Source organism: Thamnophis elegans, chromosome 2 (genome assembly GCF_009769535.1).
Source record: "Thamnophis elegans isolate rThaEle1 chromosome 2, rThaEle1.pri, whole genome shotgun sequence".
In the NCBI taxonomy this organism is placed as follows: domain Eukaryota; kingdom Metazoa; phylum Chordata; class Lepidosauria; order Squamata; family Colubridae; genus Thamnophis; species Thamnophis elegans.
The window spans coordinates 6,257,898-6,276,279 of NC_045542.1; the positions used below are offsets into that span (position 1 = coordinate 6,257,898).

Here is an 18,382-nt window from a genome sequence, read left to right on the forward strand (position 1 = left end):
AGTGTTTTGATTGAGGATAATGCAGTTTGAGCCAGCATTTTGTTGTGGAAGAATGCATAAATTGAATTTTGCTTCCTCCGTTCCCTTTTTCAAAATACAAAAAATTATGGCTCTTTGTAGCTATTTCATATTCTAAAGCAGTGGTTCTCAACCTTTCCAATGCCAGGACCCTTTAATATAGTTCCTCATGTTGTGGTGACCCCCAACCATAAAATTGGTGTCTCGGTTCCTAAGACCATCGAAATTATGTGTTTTCTGATGGTCTTAGACGAACCCCTGTAAAAGGGTCGTTCGGCCCCCAAAGGGGTCCCGACCCACCGGTTGAGAACCACTGATCTAAAGGATAAAATCCAAAACATGTAATTTCCTTTCCTTTTCTCTATAATGATGATTTTTTTTTCTGTTTTCAGCATAAACCTCTTGCCTTTCTGCTTCGCCTAAGACATAGACAAAAATGAGGAGCCAGCTATAACTCCTTTTAGTGCAAAATTTGAAATCACTCAACCAATTTTTAGTCCATGGCTTTCAGTGCTAATTTTGTGCAGATAGTATGTTTTACTTAATACTCCAAAATACTTTTAACAAGAAAAATTAAACTATATGTAGTATTATAACGTAACAACGCAGTGATAAAAGATGCTAACATTTAAATATTGTTTATCATATATTTTAATATTATTCTAAATATACATATTTTTAAGAAGTAACATCTTTTCCCTCTTGCTTCAAGATTTCTAGAAATAGCAATAGCAATAGCAGTTAGACTTATGTACCGCTTCATAGGGCTTTCAGCCCTCTCTAAGCAGTTTACAGAGTCAGCATATCGCCCCCAACAGTCTGGGTCCTCATTTCACCCACCTCGGAAGGATGGAAGGCTGAGTCTACCTTGAGCCGGTGAGATTTGAACAGCCGAACTGCTGAACTGCAGTCAGCTGAAGTAGCCTGCAGTGCTGCACTCTAACCACTGCGCCACCTCGGCTCTCTATGTTGCATGTCCAGTGAGGATTTTTGAAGCAGTGTTTCTAGTTGTTTCATTTTGTCCCAGTGCTGCCCTTATGCTGTACCCAGGTAAGTCCCGCAAGGACCTAATCCTTTCCGGTTTCTTCTCCAGACGAGCCGCAAGGAGACAGGCTATCAGGCATCCCACCAAAATTGACAAAGATAAAGGTCCTACCAAGGCCACCACAACCAAGCTGGTCTATTTGATCTTTGACACTTTCTTCTCTGAACAAATTGAGAAGAATGAAAAAGAAGAAGACAAGGAGAACGCTGCCAAGCGGAGGCGCTGTGGAGTCTGTGAGGTACGGGAGGGGGGGCGGGGGTTAGGTGGAGGAGGCTGGCATTCAGATGGAAAAGGCTTTACGTCTTCCACTCCTTTCTGATCCCTTTCTTTTGGCCTATTAAGCACATTCACATTAATTAATTAATTAATTAATTAATTAATTAATAGAATTTATATGCCGCCCAATCCCGAAGGACTCCGGGCGGCTTACAAAAAGAAGAGGAAGAAAGAAATTATTTTTAAAAAGACAGATTTAAAAGCACCACACATGCATTGTAATCGGGGCTGGACCTCAACAATGAGGTCAACAGCCCCAGGCCTGCCGGAATAGCCAGGTTTTAACAGCTTTCCTGAAGGCCATGAGAGTGGGCAAGGTCCGGATGTCTGGGGGTAGCTCGTTCCAAAGGGTTGGAGCAGCCACAGAGAAGGCCCTCCTCTGGGGAGCCGCCAGCCGACATTGTCTGGCTGACGGCATCTGAAGGAGGCCCAATCTGTGGGATCTCACCGGCCGCTGTGAGGTATGTGGCAGTAGGCTGGCCCTAAGCCATTTTGGTATCTGATCATTTATATTTTACCGCCGCGTTGCTTCTAGCCAGGATATCCCAAATTATGCCAGCATCCAGCGGTCACGTTCACAGTATAGACCACAAATTACGGTAAACTTTTTCGGAATTTTCCTTATGTGTCGCGCGAATTTGAAGCATGATGGTTGCTTTGGATTGTGAGATTTTATCCAGTCCTCAAAGCATGCAGTAGTACTCATTAACAACAGTTTCCACATGAAGATAGGAAGATTTCCTCCTTGATCTAGTTGCGCACACACACCCCTTGCTTTTTTCCCGCAGGTTTGCCAGCAACCAGAGTGTGGTAAATGCAAAGCTTGCCAAGATATGATTAAGTTTGGAGGGAGTGGAAAGTCAAGACAAGCCTGCCTGCATCGGAGGTAATAATTATTTTTATTTTCATCAGCCAATATTGAGGGCAGAGCAGCTGCTAGCTCCTCAGTTTAGGTGTTAACAAGCAAGGGGAAGGCAGTCCGAGAAACCTTCCATTAATTGGTTTTCGAATAAGTTTGTTTCTGGACTTCATAGTCATAAATACAGGTTCTGATATGCTGACACCCCCACCCCAGAGAATCCTGTTTACACTGAATCACTGGGGCTGGTAGGCAAACAGAATATATTCCGTTTCTCCAGACATTTATGACCACAAGACTCAGAATGGGGACATTCCTTGCTCATTTAAAGCAATAGCAATAGCAGTTAGACTTATATACCGCTTCATAGGGCTTTCAGCCCTCTCTAAGCGGTTTACAGAGTCAGCATATCGCCCCCACAGTCTGGGTCCTCATTTCACCCACCTCGGAAGGATGGAAGGCTGAGTCAACCTTTGAGCTGGTGAGATTAGAACCGCTGAACTGCAGATAACAGTCAGCTGAAGTGGCCTGCAGTACTGCACCCTAACTACTGCGCCACCTCGGTTCTTACTAGCAGTGTTCCTCAACCTTGGCAACCTTAAAATGTGTGGACTTTCACTCCCAACCAGCAAACGTATAGAACTTGGTGGCTCTTTTGGGGAGAATAGAGGCTAAATTGCTGGACTCTTTTAGTTGCCAAACTTCATATACATTTTTTGTCTTAACTCCAGGTGTCCCAACCTAGCTGTGAAAGAGGCCGATGAGGATGAAGAAGTGGATGATAACATTCCTGAAATGCCTTCCCCCAAAAAGATGTTGCAGAGCAGGAAGAAAAAGCAAATCAAGAATCGAATTTCCTGGGTGGGAGATATTATCAAGGTATGGTCTCTGCATGAGAAATACCAATTAGAATTCAGTTCAACTTTGAGCTGTACCTTGGGAAAATTCCCTCTTCAGTTTCACAGCTGTTATCCCAGTTTTGTGTAAGTGGATGGAGACGTAGACCGTGACCCGACAAAAGCGCAAACGTCATAAGCGCGCCGACAACACCGCGGCACTAAAACCGCGATGTCAAAAGCGCGCTGACAACAGCGCGCCGACAGAAGCGTGATTTAATTTAAGGTAAGGTTTACGGTTAGGGTTAGGTTTAGGGTTCCGTTACAGCGTGCTTCTGTCGGCATGCTTCTGTCGGCACGTTTTAGGGCTAATTAGTCGCTCATTCGTCGCACGGTTTTGTCACCGTGCTTTAGTCACCGCAGTTTAGTCAGGCGCGCTTTTGTTGTGCGCGCATTTGTGGTGGAACCGACGTAGACAACATGTATAAGGGGCCTGATAGTCCTAGATAGTTATCCGCATCGTTTGCAATTGAGCCAATTTTTGCCTTTTTAAAAGGGAGGAGTAGCAGCACTAGTAGTAGTATTTCCATAAAGGCCAGAGGCCGGCTTCTAGCACAAAATTTTAATCTGAGCGGTTCAGAAAAATGAAGGCCTTTACTTCTAGTCAGATTTTTTTTCCCCAATTGTAATACAGTAATACGAAGGCAAACTCATAATTCCTTTTCTGCTGAGATATAGTGACAGCGAGAGAAGAAGTATGGCCGAAGTCTTGCTGTGCTTTCTTTTTCCTGTTATCCCTTTTGGTTTGTTGTTATCTGCAGAGCGATGGCAAGAAAGATTATTACCAGAAAGTGTGCATTGATTCAGAGACTCTGCAAATTGGTGATTGTGTTTCTGTGAGCCCCGATGACCCCACCAAGCCTCTGTATCTTGCAAGGTACAAATAAAGCATATTACATAGATTTTTTTTAAAAAACTGTAGAACGGATTGTATGTTTTGTATTGTACTCCATTGCTTCGTGTCTTTCAAAGATATCGCCTATAATGATTGTTGCATTTTGCTTTTTTTGATAGTCAGAAAATGATACCTGCTTCATTGTGTAACTGATTGTATACATCATACTAAGCTGTTCTGACCCCCTCCTCCGTCCAGTAACGAAAGCCGAGACAAGCTTAACTAGAATGTACTTTTAATAGCAAGAAGCCAAAATCTCGGTGGCTGAAAGCCAAGCAAACAAACAGATAAGGACCTTGGCGGCAACTCAGACAAACCTTGGCAGCAATCCAGCCTGCCAAGTTAGTTACGTTCTCTTTAGTCAATGCTTTGACTTCTGCAAGAGGGGCGTGTGCACAAGCAGTCTTTTTTATAGTCTGGAGAGAAGCCTAATGACCACCAGCTGAGCGCAATTACCTCCTGTACTTGCGTAACTGTTCCTGACACCTATTAGCTCTTCGATGGCGTGCATCCAGGAACAACTCACTGCTGACGTCCGGATCACTCTCCCTTGTCTCCCACCCACTGGTCCAAGGCTCAGGCGCCACCTGGTGGCCAGCCAGTCTCTCTGCACCCTGCTCGGAACCCTGTCCAGGGTCCTCCACATCCTCCAGAGCCGACTCATAGGGCCGCTCACTGTCGGAGTCTGGTGGCAGCTCCAACGGCTCCTGCTGGGCCACAACACTAAGCCATGGCTTCTTTAAACAGGGGGTTGGAGACTTTGAAGGAGCTACTTGGATTTATACATCACTCTTAAGTCGAAACCAAACCAGTCTTATTGCAGCTTAGTACAGTGGGCAGACCAGGCTTCATATCTGAAACACTTGCAAAGAAGTGGTTGTGAAGCTGAGCAGTAATCTAGAAAGCCTTATATTTCATGCCTCAGTCCTAGGCTCCCTGATGTAAACCCTTCTCTTTCAGCCTCAGCACATGGCAATCCCATCATGGGCCACAGTAGGAGAAGACAGCCCTGTTCCTATACCGCTGTCCAGAAAGAATAATAGGCAGTATGATATGCCTCCCATGCACAAGCTTGGGTGTTAAGATTCGGAAAGCCTTCTACTCCCCAGGCCTGAGTGCTCTTCCAAGTATTGACAGCCAAACTTTCTAAACAATGGGAAGTCTTTCAAGTAAATGAAAGTAGTAGTGAGCCAAGGTGGCACACTGATTAGAGTGCAGCACTGCAGGCTACTTCAGCTGACTGCAGTTCTGCAGTTTGGCTGTTCAAATCTCACCGGCTCAAGGTTGACTCAGCCTTCCATCCTTCCGAGGTGGGTAAAATGAGGACCCGGATTGTTGTTGGGGGCAATATGCTGACTCTGTAAACCGCTTAGAGAGGGCTGAAAGCCCTATGAAGCGGTATATAAGTCTAACTGCTATTGCTATAAATTTGGCATTTGTATTCTTCATTGAATTAACATCCTACCCCATCCCCTTCCCCCCTAGAATCACGGCCATGTGGGAAGACCCCAGCGCTGGACCAATGTTCCACGTTCATTGGTTTTGCCGTGGCACCGATACCGTACTGGGAGCAACCTCTGACCCGCTGGAACTTTTCGTGGTCGATGAATGCGAAGATATGCAGCTGTCCTACATCCATGGCAAAGTCAATGTTATTTATAAGGCCCCTCCCGAGAATTGGTCTTTGGAGGTGTGTTGAATCGTCTCACTACTGGGGCATCTAATTTATTCACAACGTTTAATTGTTAGGATTATATCCCACCTTTCATACCTCAGTTCAAAGTAACACATAGAGCACACCCCGCTCCCTTTCCCACCCCACCCCTCACAGTAAAACCAGAGGACTATATTTCTGAGTTTGTGGTTTTATCTTTGTGTATGTAAGTTGTTGGGTTTTTTTTTTTAAATATACTTTTTTTTAATTTTCCATTTTCATAACATATAATCACATGTATGCTATTACACAGCCAATATCCTATTGTATTAAGTAGTAATTACATCAGTTCCTCTTGCCATCAACGCCCAGAAAGATAAAAACCCATTGTTAGCTCTTCTGCTCTCCATACACCTCTTTCTTCTACCTCTCCCCTACCTCCTTTCTTCCCTCCATCATCCTTTCCTACTCTACTTCCCCTTCCTTTCTCCTTCTCCTCTCTCTACATTCCACTCCTCCTTATCCTTCTCATCTTCCCCGCTTACCCTCTCTCCTATCCCTCTCTTCCCATCTTTCTTCTCTCTTCTATTTCCCACTCTCACAAATATCACTAAAGAAGAAATAAGACTCCGGAAATTGCTCTGACATTCAAGTGATTCTATGTTCAGCAGTGGTGGGATTCAAATAATTCTCCTACCTCCTTTATCTTAGTTTTAAAGAGCCGAGGTGGCGCAGTGGTTAAATGCAGCAGCACTGCAGGCTACTTGCAGCTGACTGCAGTTCTGCAGTTCGGCTGTTCAAATCTCACCGGCTCAGGGTTGACTCAGCCTTCCATCCTTCCGAGGTGGGTGAAATGAGGACCCAGACTGTGGGGGTGATATGCTGACTCTGTAAACCGCTTAGAGAGGGCTGAAAGCCCTATGAAGCGGTATATAAGTCTAATTGCTATTTCTTCCCTCCATCATCCTTTCCTACTCTACTTCCCCTTTCTTTCTCCTCCTCTCTCTTCATTCCACTCCTCCTTATTCTCCTCATCTTCCCCCCTTACCCTCTCTCCTACCCCTCTCTTCCCATCTTTCTTCTCTCTTCTGTTTCCCACTCTTCCTCTCATTGGTGTATTTCCGCTTCTGAGCAAACTCCATTCTATGTTGATGGTATTTATGCTTCCATATCAATATACTTAACATATCTTAGTTTTAAAGAAAAAATAAGAGAAGACAGTATACATGTGCAATCATATTACTTTAAAATCTAACACCCCTCGTCAAGCCTAATGTACATCACTCCCTCCCACCCACCCTTTTTTTTTGTCAGTTGTATGTTGGATGGTGATAATGCTATGCTAGTAGTGGAAGAAACAGATTTCACTTTCCCTTTTTATAAAATCACATTGATGGGCAGAGTAAAGGAAGCATATAAAGGCTTTCTGGAGTTTTCCTGTGTTGCTCCGCTGTTTTCCCCTTCGTCTCTGGAGATTGCACTGTGTTTAAGAGCCAAGGTGGCGCAGTGGTTAAATGCAGCACTGCAGGCTACTGCTAGATCAGCAGTTCAGCGGTTCAAATCTCACCGGCTCAGGGTTGACTCAGCCTTCCATCCTTCCGAGGTGGGTAAAATGAGGACCCAGACTGTTGGGGGCAATATGCTGACTCTCTGTAAACCGCTTAGAGAGGCCTGAAAGGCCTATGAAGCGGTATATAAGTCTACTGCTATTGCTATTGCTATTTGATACCCGGGTGCTTAATTATGATGATTTGATTCAGGAGTTATACTGATAAAACTTCAGAGCAGGGTAGCGATGACGTTTCGGAGACTGCATTTTTCCCTGGTCTGATTCAGTAGCAAGTCACAGCCCAAGGAACTGACTGATCTCTTCCATACATTTCTTTTTCTTTAGCCCTGGCTCCAGTCTTTTAAGGCAGAGCTTGGCAGGCTTCCTTGGCTTGCAACCCCTGACACCATGGTCATTGCAATTTGGACCCCCTGTGCCTCTTATGCATGAGTACAGCTACTGACAGCAGTTACTGCTGCCCCTTTTCTTAGCCCACAAATTGTCCTTATCCTGTGGCAGTCTTCTGGGAGGATTGCTTCAGGATTAAGTTCAAAATGGACGCAAACGGGAGCTGATAGCGACAGTCAGTAAGAGGCCAAAATACTTACAAGTACTGGCAGAGAAATCGGATAGGGAAGTGGCTTTGGTGAGCTTTGCTGGGCTATGCACTGACTTACTGAATTGCTCGTTTTGATACAATGCAGAAGTTGAGTCATTCTAATACAGGTAACTTTGACATGACTGGTTGTTTAGTGAGCGTTTAAAGTTAGAACAGAACACCCCAAAAAGTATGACCTGACACCACCTCCACCACCCAGCAGTAGCATTCTGGGTGCTCGGTAGCTGACTCACCTTTATAGCTGTTTGCAAGATCCTTTGGTCACAGCGATTTACATTTTCGCTGAAAACCAGCTTTTCTGCAAAATGCCCCATAGCAAACTGTTCTGACCCCCTTCTCCGTCCAGTAATGACTGCCGAGACAAGCTTAACTGGAATGTACTTTAATAGCAAGACACCAAGACCTCAGTGGCTGAAAGCCAAGCAGAACAAACAGATAAGGACCTTGGCAGCAACTCAGACAAACTCAGGCAGCAATAAACACAGATAAGGCTTGGCAGCAATTCAGCCTGCCAAGCTCCCAGTAATGTTCTCCAACATTCAATCCTGCGTTGACTTCTGCAAAGAGGGGCGTGTGCACCAGTAGCTTTTTATAGTCTGGAGAGGAGCCTAATGACCACCAGCTGAGTGCAATCACCTCCTGTAGTTGCGTAATTGTTTCTGACGCCTATTAGCTCTTCGATGGCGTGCATCCAGGAACAACTCACTACTGGCTTCCGGCTCATTCTCTCTTGTCTCCTCCCCACTGGTCCAAGGCTCAGGTGCCTCCTAGTGGCTAACCAGCCTCTCTGCGCCCTGTTCGGAGTCGGAACCCTGTCCAGTGTCCTCCAGAGCCGACTCAGAGGGCCCCTCACTGTCGGAGTCTGGTGGTAGCTCCAACAGCTCCTGCTGGGCCACAACAGCAAATAATGGGTTTGCTTAATGATGGTGACATTCATTTAAAGACGGTGGGTTCATTTAATGGACATGGTTGATTCACTTAACAACCGCTGGGGGGAAAAAAGATTGTAAAATTGGGTGAATCACACAAAGCTCCAGATCTCTTACCTTCCTTCTGGAACTTTTCTCTTAACTGCGGTAGGTTCTGTGTTTCTGTAATAATTGAATAACCAGTATGTGTTTTTTCTTTCTTTCTTTCTCCTTCTCCTCCTTCTGCCTCAAATATTCTCATAGGGAGGACTTGATGTGGAAATCAAAATGGTGGAAGATGATGGCAGGACCTATTTTTACCAAATGTGGTATGACCAAGAGTATTCTAGGTTTGAGACTCCGCCAAAGATCCAGCCCACAGAAGACAACAAACACAAGTTAGTGCACACAACTAAGTGGCGCGGGACTTAGATAAAGTCGAAAATCAATAAATGTGCAGGTTCCTACCTAATCCTAAATGTACTTGGGACTGTGTCCGCATTAGGCCCAACTCAAAAGAGTTGCAAAAATGGCATGCGCAGGCATTCAGTCTCAAGAACTCTTAATCAGATTACTTACACTCAACTTTCTCCCAAAGATAGCAGGGATGAAGAAATGAGCATTTATATTTTTTGAAAATATACACATGATTCCATTCTGAAGCTCCTTGTGAAACGGAAAACGGGAGGGAAATAAAACAGGCAGTTTTGCATGAGATTATTTGAAGTATTAGAAAGCAAAAAAGAGCAATTGGTAGTAAATCAAGTAGCATTATCAAGAGGTTGAAGCAGAGGTGGGTTCCTACCAGTCCGCACCTATTCGGTAGAACCGGTTCGTCAAATCTACCGAACCGGTTAGAAGAGGTTCCACCAGTGGACCCGGAAAGCAGGCCACACCTACAGAAGAGGTTCCCAAACTTTTTTGAAACCCACCACTGGTCCTTGGATAGGATTATTCTACACTATCATGCTCATATTTATAAAACTCAATGCCTCTGTGAAAGGTAAGGATGACTACTGCGTTTGTGGTGCAATCAGAACATTGCGTGTGTTGAAGTTGTTTTAACACAAACCAAAGATGCCTTTTAAAAAACAAGTTTACATCCTATTCTTATGCATGCCAGTGCTGTGTGTGAGGTAATTTAAGGGGGTTCTGACAAGTGTCGTCGGCATCTTCATAACCGGTCACATGGGCGGCAAGCCACTCCCATCCGGTCACATGGGTGGCAAACCACTCCCACAAAGGAGGCCACACCCACAGAGTAGGTTTCGAACAAATTTTGAAACCCACCACTGGGTTGAAGATATATACGTTTTAAAAATGCTCACGAACTGCGCGATATCAGTGGGTGGTGGTGCTTCAGATGCTTTGACTTGCTTGCACAGACTCGAATGCAGGGGGAGGGGAGAAGACTGGGAGGTAGCGTGGTGACTCGATGATATTACAGTTTCCCCCCAATCCAAAACAGGCCTCTGCTTCTTCCCTTCGAAGGTTTTGCATGAGTTGCGCCCATTTGGATGAGGCGAGGCAGAAGGAGATCCCCAAAGTCTCTGAGCCTCAGGAGGAATCGGAAGGAAAAATGTTCTACAGCATGGCAACCAAAAACGGGGTGCAGTACCGATTGGGAGACGGGGTTTTCCTCCCACCAGATGCCTTCCATTTCAGGTTGGTTGGTCAATTGATTTCAACTGGAACCAAGAGGGGGCTCCTTTTAGGCAGGGCTGGGGACACCAAGTCAAGAAAAGGGGTCAGTGATGCCCAAAGAGCAAACACATTTCAAAATAGTGAATAATTCAGGGCTTAATAGTTCAAATTTTACTCCTCAGTTGTTTTTGCTAGGTATATTTACAGACTGTACAGTTATAGAGACTAATTTGATTCTGAACTTAATAACGGCAGCAAGACTGTTGGTGGCGCAGTACTGGAAGAAGGAAGAATTGCCTACTATTCAAGAATGGACATTAAAAGTAGTAAATTTAGCAGAGATGGCCAGAATCTCAGCATATTTAGCAATAGCAATAGCAGTTAGACTTATATACCGCTTCATAGGGCTTTCAGCCCTCTCTAAGCGGTTTACAGAGTCAGCATATTGCCCCCAACAACAAATCCGGGTCCTCATTTTACCCACCTCGGAAGGATGGAAGGCTGAGTCAACCCTGAGCCGGTGAGATTTGAACAGCCGAACTGCAGAACTGCAGTCAGCTGAAGTAGCCTGCAGTGCTGCATTTAACCACTGCGCCACCTCGGCTCTTTGAAGGACCATTCATATTAGAAATACAAGTTGGAAGATGGATTGATTACATTCAAAATAAATATCGGACTAAGAAATTTCAATTAGCTTATGAATGAACAAGGAATGTCACAATCTATCTAAACTTAGTTTAATAAAAGGGGAGCTAAAGTACAAGAGGGAGGTAGGATGCTATAGTTAGTTAGCCTATGTTAGTGTATGATTGTTGAACGTTTATACCCTGTATTTTGATCTGGGAAGTTGGGGAGAGGGAGGGCTAGAGTGGGGGAAGGTTGGGCGGGAGGGGAAATATTTGTAAAATTTATTTTAAAAAAAGAAAAAAATAGTTTAAATGTTATGTCATAAGGAGAGTTAAATTTATTTCATGAGAATTAAGTTGATACTCACTTAAGGATCTACAGGATATATTTATCAGAAAAGAGAGAATTTTCAGGTAAGTGGGGTGGATATAAGTTTAGGCAATTGAATAGCAAACTGATGGGGGGATGAGATTGGGAAGGTTTTAACTCGGTAGCATTTCCATATTTAAAGTAGTTCAAGAATGCAATTAGCCTGGTTAAAAAAGGAGATGATAGAAGAATTGATTCATCAATCAACTCTCTTTGGAAATCAGTTGTCTGCCTTCAAATATATGCATAAATCACGTGATTAGCTATCCATGGCATGAAAGGAAGTAGGAAGCACCTCCGGTTCACAGAATCTTTTCCTTTCTCATTTTTCCCTCTCACTAGCCTGAGGCTGACCAGCCCGACCAAGCGCCAAAAGAAGGAAGCAGTGAACGAAGAGCTTTATCCTGAACATTACCGAAAATATTCCGAGTATATCAAAGGGAGCAACCAAGACGCACCTGAACCATACCGCATTGGCCGAATCAAGGCAATCTACTGCAACATCCGCAGCAGTGGCAGGCCCAACGAAGCTGAAATTAAATTGCAAGTGTACAAACTTTACAGGTAAGTTGCCATTAGAATTATTATTATTATTTATTATTTAATGGATTTATAGACCGCCCAATCCCGGAGGACTCCGGGCGGCTTACAAACAAAGGAAGTAATTAGAAAAACATAAAAGAAAACAATTTAAAACATCATCATGCACCCAATCTAGTCGGGGCTGGACCTCAGTAATGAGGTCAACAGCCCCAGGCCTGCCGGAATAGCCAGGTTTTAATGGCTGGCTGGGGAATTCTGGGAGTTGAAGTCCAGACATCTTCAAATTGCCAAGGTTGAGAAACACTGATCTATAGGAATTTTTCTAAAGTACATTGGAACTAGCAAAGGCTTATCACCTTACATTCAGAAGCCCTCTCTCATGTTTCTGTTCATGACATCATTTTGCTTCATCTTCTGAGAATTTGAGTGCTGTTTTTTTAAAAAAAAAATAGCTTCCGTGATTACAAACAGTTAGGCAATACACTAGCTAGAATCTAAACAAATGTAATAATACGATATCTTATAGAGGAAAAGTATTACCAAGCATTTTTCCCTCTTTCTCAGTCTGTCTTATTTCAGGAATTTGAACTGGCCTGGGAGAGAATTTAGCTCCACCTACCCAAGTCCTCCCTTTGATTCTAAGCAAACTAATAGACTTATAGAATAAGTGTGCAGGTACCAGGTCTTCGGCCAACTTCCTTTTTGGGGGGGAGAGGGGAGCCTCCAGACTGAGCAGTTACCCCCAAAAAATGGGGTTGTAGTTTCCTGCCAGTTGGGTTAATGCATAGATATGTCCTAGAGCCTGTTTTTTTAGAGATTGCCTGAAAATTGACTTAATATAATATTTTGAAACAACAGCCATGTGAAATAATTAGCAATGCTGCAAAACCCTGTCTTCATTACTTTGCATCGTCACCCTTAATTGGTGTCGCTTTTCAAGACCCACAAATGCTTAAATGAGTCTCAATCTTTTTGTTATATACAAATAGGAGGGGAAATAATCTGAAATGCAATGTATTCTTCAGTGATTATATTTTCTTGAAAGAGGATTTAAGGGTCACTGAAATCTGCGCTCATCATCATCGGTTTATCTGAGGAAAAATTCGTGTCCTTTCCCATTGTGTAGGTGTTCCTGGGTTTATGCCTTATCTTCCTCAGCGCAAATGTCTCTTGTCTTTGTAGGCCAGAAAACACACACAAATCAGTCAAAGCCAGCTACCATGCAGATATCAACTTGCTCTATTGGAGTGACGAAGAAGCAACGGTGGAGTTTAAAGATGTGCAGGGCCGCTGCACTGTGGTGTACGGGGAGGACTTGACAGGAAACATCCAAGATTACTCTGCCAGCGGCTCTGATCGTTTCTACTTTTTAGAGGTGACTTTTTCCACTATGTCATTGGTCCTGTGCAGTTTTTCACCAATATATTATCCAACACACTATAGGTTTTTGTTCTGACCTCCCTCGTCCCACACCAACACATACTCCGAGCCAAAGATAAGTTACGGCATTTAATTAACAGACAGACAGGTCCTTGGCAGCAACCCGGCACAGAGAAGCTTGGGCAGCAATCCAGCACAGATAAGCCGTGGCAGCAATCCAGCCTGCCAAGCTCACAATAATGTTCTCCGACATTAGTTCCTGCGTTGATTTCTGCAAAAGGGGCGTGTGCACAAGCAGTCCTTTTATAGTCGGGAGAGGAGCCTAATGACCACCAGATGAGTGCAATTACCTCCTGTAACTGCGTAATTGCTCCTTACGCCTATTAGCTCTCCAGTGCCGGACATCTAGGAACAACTCACTGCTGGCGTCCGGATCACACTCACTTGTCTCCTTCCCACTGGTCCAAGGCTCAGGCGCCTCCTGGTGGCCAACCAGCCTCTCTGCGCCCTGCTCGGAGTCGGAACCATGTCCAGGATCCTCCAAAGCCGACTCATAGGGCCCCTCGCTGTCAGAGTCTGGTGGCAGCTCCAACGGCACCTGCTGGGCCACAACAATTATCCAACACACTATAGGTTTTTAAGAAGAGTTTGGACAACCATTTGTCTGAAATGGTATAGGGTTTCCTGCTTGAGCAGGGGGTTGGACTAAAAGACCTCCAAGGTCCCTTCCAACTCTGTTATTCACAAGTGGGTGTCGTATCAGCAAGTGCTGCTATAGATGGGGCTGGCTGATATTTGAACTTTAGATTCCCCCATTCTGCTTTGGAAGAGGGACATTAACGAAAGCCCAGTTGCCCTCTCACAGTTGAAATTAACTCCAACCTACAGCTCATTCTACAGCTGCTACCTAGACTTCCCATCAATGCTTTCTGAAATCGATAAGAAATTATTAGAACTATCTTTGATGTGAATATAGGTGTGTTTTTTTCCCTTTTAATTTCCAGGCATATAATGCAAAAACAAAAAGCTTTGAAGACCCACCTTATCATGCTCGTAGTTCTGGAAATAAAGGGAAGGGGAAAGGGAAAGGGAAAGGTAAGTGATTAGTTGTTAAATGGTTTAAATCTTTGGTGGCCGGTAATATCTTTCCTGTAGAGAAAAATAAGGTGCCGAACCAGGTCAGTGCAAATCCTGCACAATAAAGAACTTAATAGGCTTCTGAGCATAGTTCAAGGTGCTCCTTACTTTAGCATTGGGCCTGGGTGTCTGAGGAACCGTCTGTGTTCTGACCCCCTCGTTCCACACCAAAGGACGCTCCGAGCCAGAGATAAATTACGGCATTTAATTAACAGACAAACAGGTCCTTGGCAGCAACCCAGCACAGACAAGCTTGGGCAGCAATAAACACAGATAAGGCTTGGCAGCAATCCAGCCTGCCAAGCTCATACAAAGTTCTCTGACATTCGATTCTGTGTTGCCTTCTGCAAAGAGAGGCATGTGCACAAGTAGCCTTTTTATAGTCTGGAGAGGAGCCTAATGACCACCAGCTGAGTGCAATCACCTCCTGTAATTGCGTAATTGTTCCTGACGCCTATTAGCTCTTCGATGGCGTGCATCCAGGAACAACTCACTACTGGCTTCTGGATCACTCTCCCTTGTCTCCTCCCCACTGGTCCAAGGCTCAGGCGCCTCCTGGTGGCCAACCAGCCTCTCTGCGCCCTGCTCGGAGTCGGAACCCTGTCCAGGGTCCTCCACATCCTCCAGAGCCGACTCATAGGGCCCCTCGCTGTCGGAGTCTGGTGGCAGCTCCAACAGCACCTGCTGGGCCACAGCAGATAGCTAATATTCTAATAATTACTTTCTTTCATTTATTTAATGGTTTTAAATAGCACTGAAAAAGATTTTAAAAAATACAATCCTGGCATGCTTACTTTGCAAACAAGGCGGCAATTCTTAATGCAAAAGGCACATGTAGACATATTTTTTCCTCCTCGTGCAGGTAAGAGCAAAGGGAAATCTTCAGGAGCATCTGAATACAGCGAGTCTGAAGCTGCTGCGATGAAGCCCCCCAAACTTCGAAGTCTGGATGTCTTCTCTGGTTGTGGAGGCTTGTCAGAAGGGTTCCATCAAGCAGGCAAGGCAGTTTCGAAGGATGGTTGAGTGCATGGGAAGGGGGCACGAGCATATGGTTTTTACAGTAGAACCAACGGGGGTTTCCAGCCCTGTTTTATGGGATGGAAAGAATTTTTTTGTGTACTTTTGAGGCTTGGAACCATCTAATATGAATTGTTGTTCTGTTTTCATCATCCTGTTGTCTTCAGGAGTCTCAGACACGCTCTGGGCCATTGAGATGTGGGAACCAGCGGCGCAGGCCTTCCGCCTGAACAATCCAAGCACCACCGTGTTCACTGAGGATTGCAATGTCCTGCTTAAGCTCGTAATGTCGGGTGAGAAGGTTAACTCCCTGGGCCAGAAGCTGCCACAGAAGGGAGATGTGGAGATGCTCTGCGGTGGGCCCCCTTGCCAAGGCTTCAGTGGGATGAACCGCTTCAATTCTCGCACCTACTCAAAGTTCAAGAACTCTCTGGTGGTTTCCTTCCTCAGGTGACTGAAGTCAACGGTTGCGTTTCCCCAACTCTCCTTAGGCCAATCCTTATCCTATTGCACGTCCCCGCCTCCCAGCCTACTCGAGAGAATGTATGAGATCAGATCTATGTTGGGGTAGGGGAAGCCTTGTTGGGATACAGATCTCTTGGGGTAGGGGAAGACTTGTTGGGATACGGACTGGGTCTTTTGCCACAAGTTCTTGAGCAAGGACTGTGTGTCTGCTGTCCGCAAAGCCATTAAAACTGTGTTTCTCAACCTTGGCCACCTGAAGATGCGTGGATTCTGGAAGTTGAAGTCCACGTATCTTCAGGTGGGCCAAGGTTGAGAAGTACTGCATTAAAACCTGGCTTTTACGGCAGGCCTGGGGCTGTTGACCCACCCTTGATGGTGGTCCAGCCCCGTCTGATTGGGTGTCTGTTGTCTTCCTTTTTAACTTGTTGTGTCTCATTGTTTTAATAATTCTTTTTTTCATTCTGTAAGCCATCCGGAGTCCTCCGGGATTGGGCAGCATAGAAATTCAATAAATGAATGAATGAATGAATGAATGTTGGGCTCAAGAGAGAGCGTAGCTGACCCTCAGTGCTCTTCTCTTCTGCAGTTACTGTGACTACTACAGGCCAAGGTTCTTCCTGCTTGAGAATGTTAGGAACTTTGTCTCCTTCAAGCGTTCTATGGTGCTAAAGCTCACTCTGCGGTGCCTTGTCCGGATGGGTTACCAGTGCACTTTTGGAGTGCTGCAGGTATGATAGTCAGCCTTTTTTTTTTATCTGAGGCTGGGATTGCACTGAACCATATTTGTGTGCTGTGCAGATTCACCTGGAGGCAAAGATTCCACTGGGTTTAGAGCTAGAAATTCTCTACCTGTATTTCCTCTGTAATATACTGATTCCTGGGTAGATAAATTTCATGTATCTGGACCAGTGGTGGGTTTCAAAAATTGTTCGAAAATAGGATGTTCAATAACAAGGACAGGTGTGTAGTGGGAGATAGAGAGGTAATGATTTAGTACTATATAGCTCAAACCCCCAAGAGGTCTATAGTTGGTTTCCCTATTTTTTAGAAAGTTAGATTACTGCTGGCATATTTTCAGATCAGTGGTGGGTTTCAAAAATTGTTCGAACCTACTCTGTGGGTGTGGCCTCCTTTGTGGGAGTGGCTTGCCGCCCATGTGACCGGATGGGAGTGGCTTGCCACCCATGTGACCGGATGGGAGTGGCTTGCCACCCATGTGACCGGATGGGAGTGGCTTGCTGCCCATGTGACCGGATATGAAGATGCCGACGACACTTGTCAGGACCACATTAAATTACCCCACACACAGCACTGGCATGCATAAGAATAGGATGTAAACTTGTTTTTTAAAAGGCATCTTTGGTTTGCGTTAAAACAACTTCAACACACGCAATGTTCTGATTGCACCACAAACGCAGTAGTCATCCTTACTTTTCACACAGGCACTGAGTTTTATAAATATGAGCATGATAGTGTAGAATAATCACATCCAAGGACCAGTGGTGGGTTTCAAAAAAAATTTGGAACCTCTTCTGTAGGTGTGACCTGCTTTCCGGGTCCACTGGTGGAACCTCTTCTAACCAGTTCGGTAGATTTGACGAACCGGTTCTACCGAATAGGTGCGAACTGGTAGGAACCCACCTCTGATCTGGACAGTGCTAAGTTGAGAAAGCCGATCTAGGAACTTTCATGGGGTTGTCATGATTTCTCAAGTCGATCTTGACTCCAGATGACTGCAGGTTGAGACAGTTTTCTTGGCAAAAATGTGGAAGTGTTAGGAGGGATTTTCCCCCAAGATGTTTTTCCACTTTACAATCTAAAATTGTGAGAGGATGCTGGCCACCCAATTGACTTTTATGTCTAAGGGAGAACTAGAACTATCCCTGCTTCTAATCTAGCATTTTCAACCACTATACAGACTGACTCTCAAGCAGTTTTTTTAGGGGGTGTTTTACAGACTCTGTGTTCAATTATAACAAGCTGCAAAAGATAAGCTAAAGAAAGCTGATTCCATTGCCTGGATTATGTCTCCCTGTCTCCCCTGGGACACCTGGCTGTTGTCTGTTGACAGTATTTGGTCTAGTCTGCTCTTTGTCTGAAATATCTTTCCCCAAGTAGCATGTCTAGCATGTATATCACAGACTTCCAGTGGACTGGAATTTTAGTTATATACTTTTTTATTTTCCATTTTCATAACATACAATCACATCTATACTATACATAGCCAGTATCCTATTGTATTAAGTAGTAATTACATCAGTTCCTCTTGTCATCAACGCCCAGAAAGATAAAAACCCATTATTACCTCTTCTGCTCTCCATATACCTCTTTCTTCTGCCTCTCTCCTACCTCCTTTCTTCCCTTCATCATCCTTTTCTACTCTACTTCCCCTTCCTTTCTCCTTCTCCTCTCTCTTCGTTCCACTCCTCCTTATCCTCCTCATCTTCCCCCCTTACCCTCTCTCCTATCCCTCTCTTCCCA

The 18,382-nt window shown here is 44.7% G+C and overlaps 1 protein-coding gene across 1 annotated transcript in view; it reads left to right on the forward strand.

The window, feature by feature from the left end:
• The window catches only part of DNMT1 (DNA methyltransferase 1), a 59,323-nt gene that overhangs the window by 31,576 nt on the left and 9,365 nt on the right, over positions 1-18,382 (forward strand). The window contains exons 15-27 of the mRNA XM_032210202.1: positions 1,112-1,301; positions 2,128-2,225; positions 2,930-3,077; positions 3,856-3,971; positions 5,475-5,679; positions 8,984-9,117; positions 10,211-10,384; positions 11,702-11,923; positions 13,085-13,277; positions 14,287-14,377; positions 15,282-15,416; positions 15,604-15,886; positions 16,488-16,629. Of these exons, the coding sequence (XP_032066093.1) occupies positions 1,112-1,301; positions 2,128-2,225; positions 2,930-3,077; positions 3,856-3,971; positions 5,475-5,679; positions 8,984-9,117; positions 10,211-10,384; positions 11,702-11,923; positions 13,085-13,277; positions 14,287-14,377; positions 15,282-15,416; positions 15,604-15,886; positions 16,488-16,629 (2,131 nt within the window). The remainder of the gene's footprint in view (positions 1-1,111; positions 1,302-2,127; positions 2,226-2,929; positions 3,078-3,855; positions 3,972-5,474; positions 5,680-8,983; positions 9,118-10,210; positions 10,385-11,701; positions 11,924-13,084; positions 13,278-14,286; positions 14,378-15,281; positions 15,417-15,603; positions 15,887-16,487; positions 16,630-18,382) is intronic.